At 40.1% G+C, this 1,169-nt stretch overlaps 1 protein-coding gene across 1 annotated transcript; it reads left to right on the top strand.

Annotated features, from left to right (window-relative positions):
* Positions 1-326: 326 nt before the first annotated feature.
* LOC107736066 (protein sidekick-2-like) lies at positions 327-868 on the top strand (the record flags this gene model as incomplete). Its single annotated transcript, XM_016547571.1, has 2 exons — positions 327-467; positions 672-868. Coding segments are annotated over 2 exons (338 nt in total), but the record flags the coding sequence as incomplete, so codon positions are not given.
* Positions 869-1,169: the final 301 nt, after the last annotated feature.

Below are 1,169 nucleotides of genomic sequence, written 5' to 3'. Positions count from 1 at the left end.
CAAGGATAGCTGACCAGACATGTGTGTGTGTGTGTGTGTGTGTATATATATCAATGGAATATATATATATTAAAAAAATTAAATCCCACAATTTCAGTATGGTTTGAGAGATCTAGACCTCGCTCTATGTAATATTAATCTTCCAGATATCCTACTGTCTTTCTTTTAAATTATATATTTTAGATTTTTCCCTCTGTTTTAAATGGTAGACTAAAACAGGGAAAAGATTGGGTAGAGAGAGCGAACAGACTTAAATCTGCTTCAAATGGCCATTCCACTTTCTCTTTTAATCTCTTTTGTTCTTTCTCCTAATTCCCTGTTTTTAGAGTATCATTACCTGAGGAGCCCCCCAGTGCCCCTCCTCAGACAGTGATAGCCAGTGGCCGAACCAACCAGTCCATCATGATCCAGTGGCAACCTCCCCCCGAGAGCCACCAAAACGGGCCGCTTCAAGGCTATATCATCAGGTGAGAGATCTCTGGGACTGTCCTTCACACAATCAAGCTGCTCTCAGCAGCACTTCATTTTCTAGAGTACACTGGCCCTCTTCTGCTTCACGTCCCTTTGGAGCCAATAGTGTCCTCTCAGCGAGAACTCCTATTTTTGAGTCTCAAAAGCCACGGGGCTGATGCTTTTCCCTTGTCTCATACTGTTCCCACCATGTCGCTCAGGTACTGTCTGTCTGGATTACCAGTGGACTGTCAGATGAAAAACATCACCAACCCAGACCAAACAAATCTCCTGCTGGAGGACCTCATCATTTGGACCAACTATGAGATTGAGGTGGCTGCTTATAACGGGGCGGGCCAGGGTGTCTACAGCCCCAAAGTCACAGAATGGACCCTGCAAGGCGGTGAGGATCTTGAGAGTATCTTATATCAACATATTTAAAGTTTAATTTAATATTAAATAATTTAGATGATTTAATATTTATCATAAATTAAAGAAAATGATTTGTTTATCTATTTACATTTTTTTTTTACAGTAACAGGGTTGAATAGTTACACTTGAAAAATGCCATCAACACTACAATTTGTGAAAAAAATGAGAAAATGGAATAAGAAGACTTGCTTCTCTTGTCATCACGTTGAAGAAAGCGTTCAAATGATGTCACTTCCTGTGCGTCACAGTTACATTTTTTTTGTAATAGGGAAAAATCACGCAGTTAC

The sequence above is a fragment of the Sinocyclocheilus rhinocerous genome, unplaced genomic scaffold (genome assembly GCF_001515625.1).
Source record: "Sinocyclocheilus rhinocerous isolate Xijiao unplaced genomic scaffold, SAMN03320098_v1.1 C36468145, whole genome shotgun sequence".
NCBI lineage: Eukaryota > Metazoa > Chordata > Actinopteri > Cypriniformes > Cyprinidae > Sinocyclocheilus > Sinocyclocheilus rhinocerous.
Note: the sequence above shows the minus strand (reverse complement) of the source record. Positions and strands in the feature narration are given on the sequence as shown.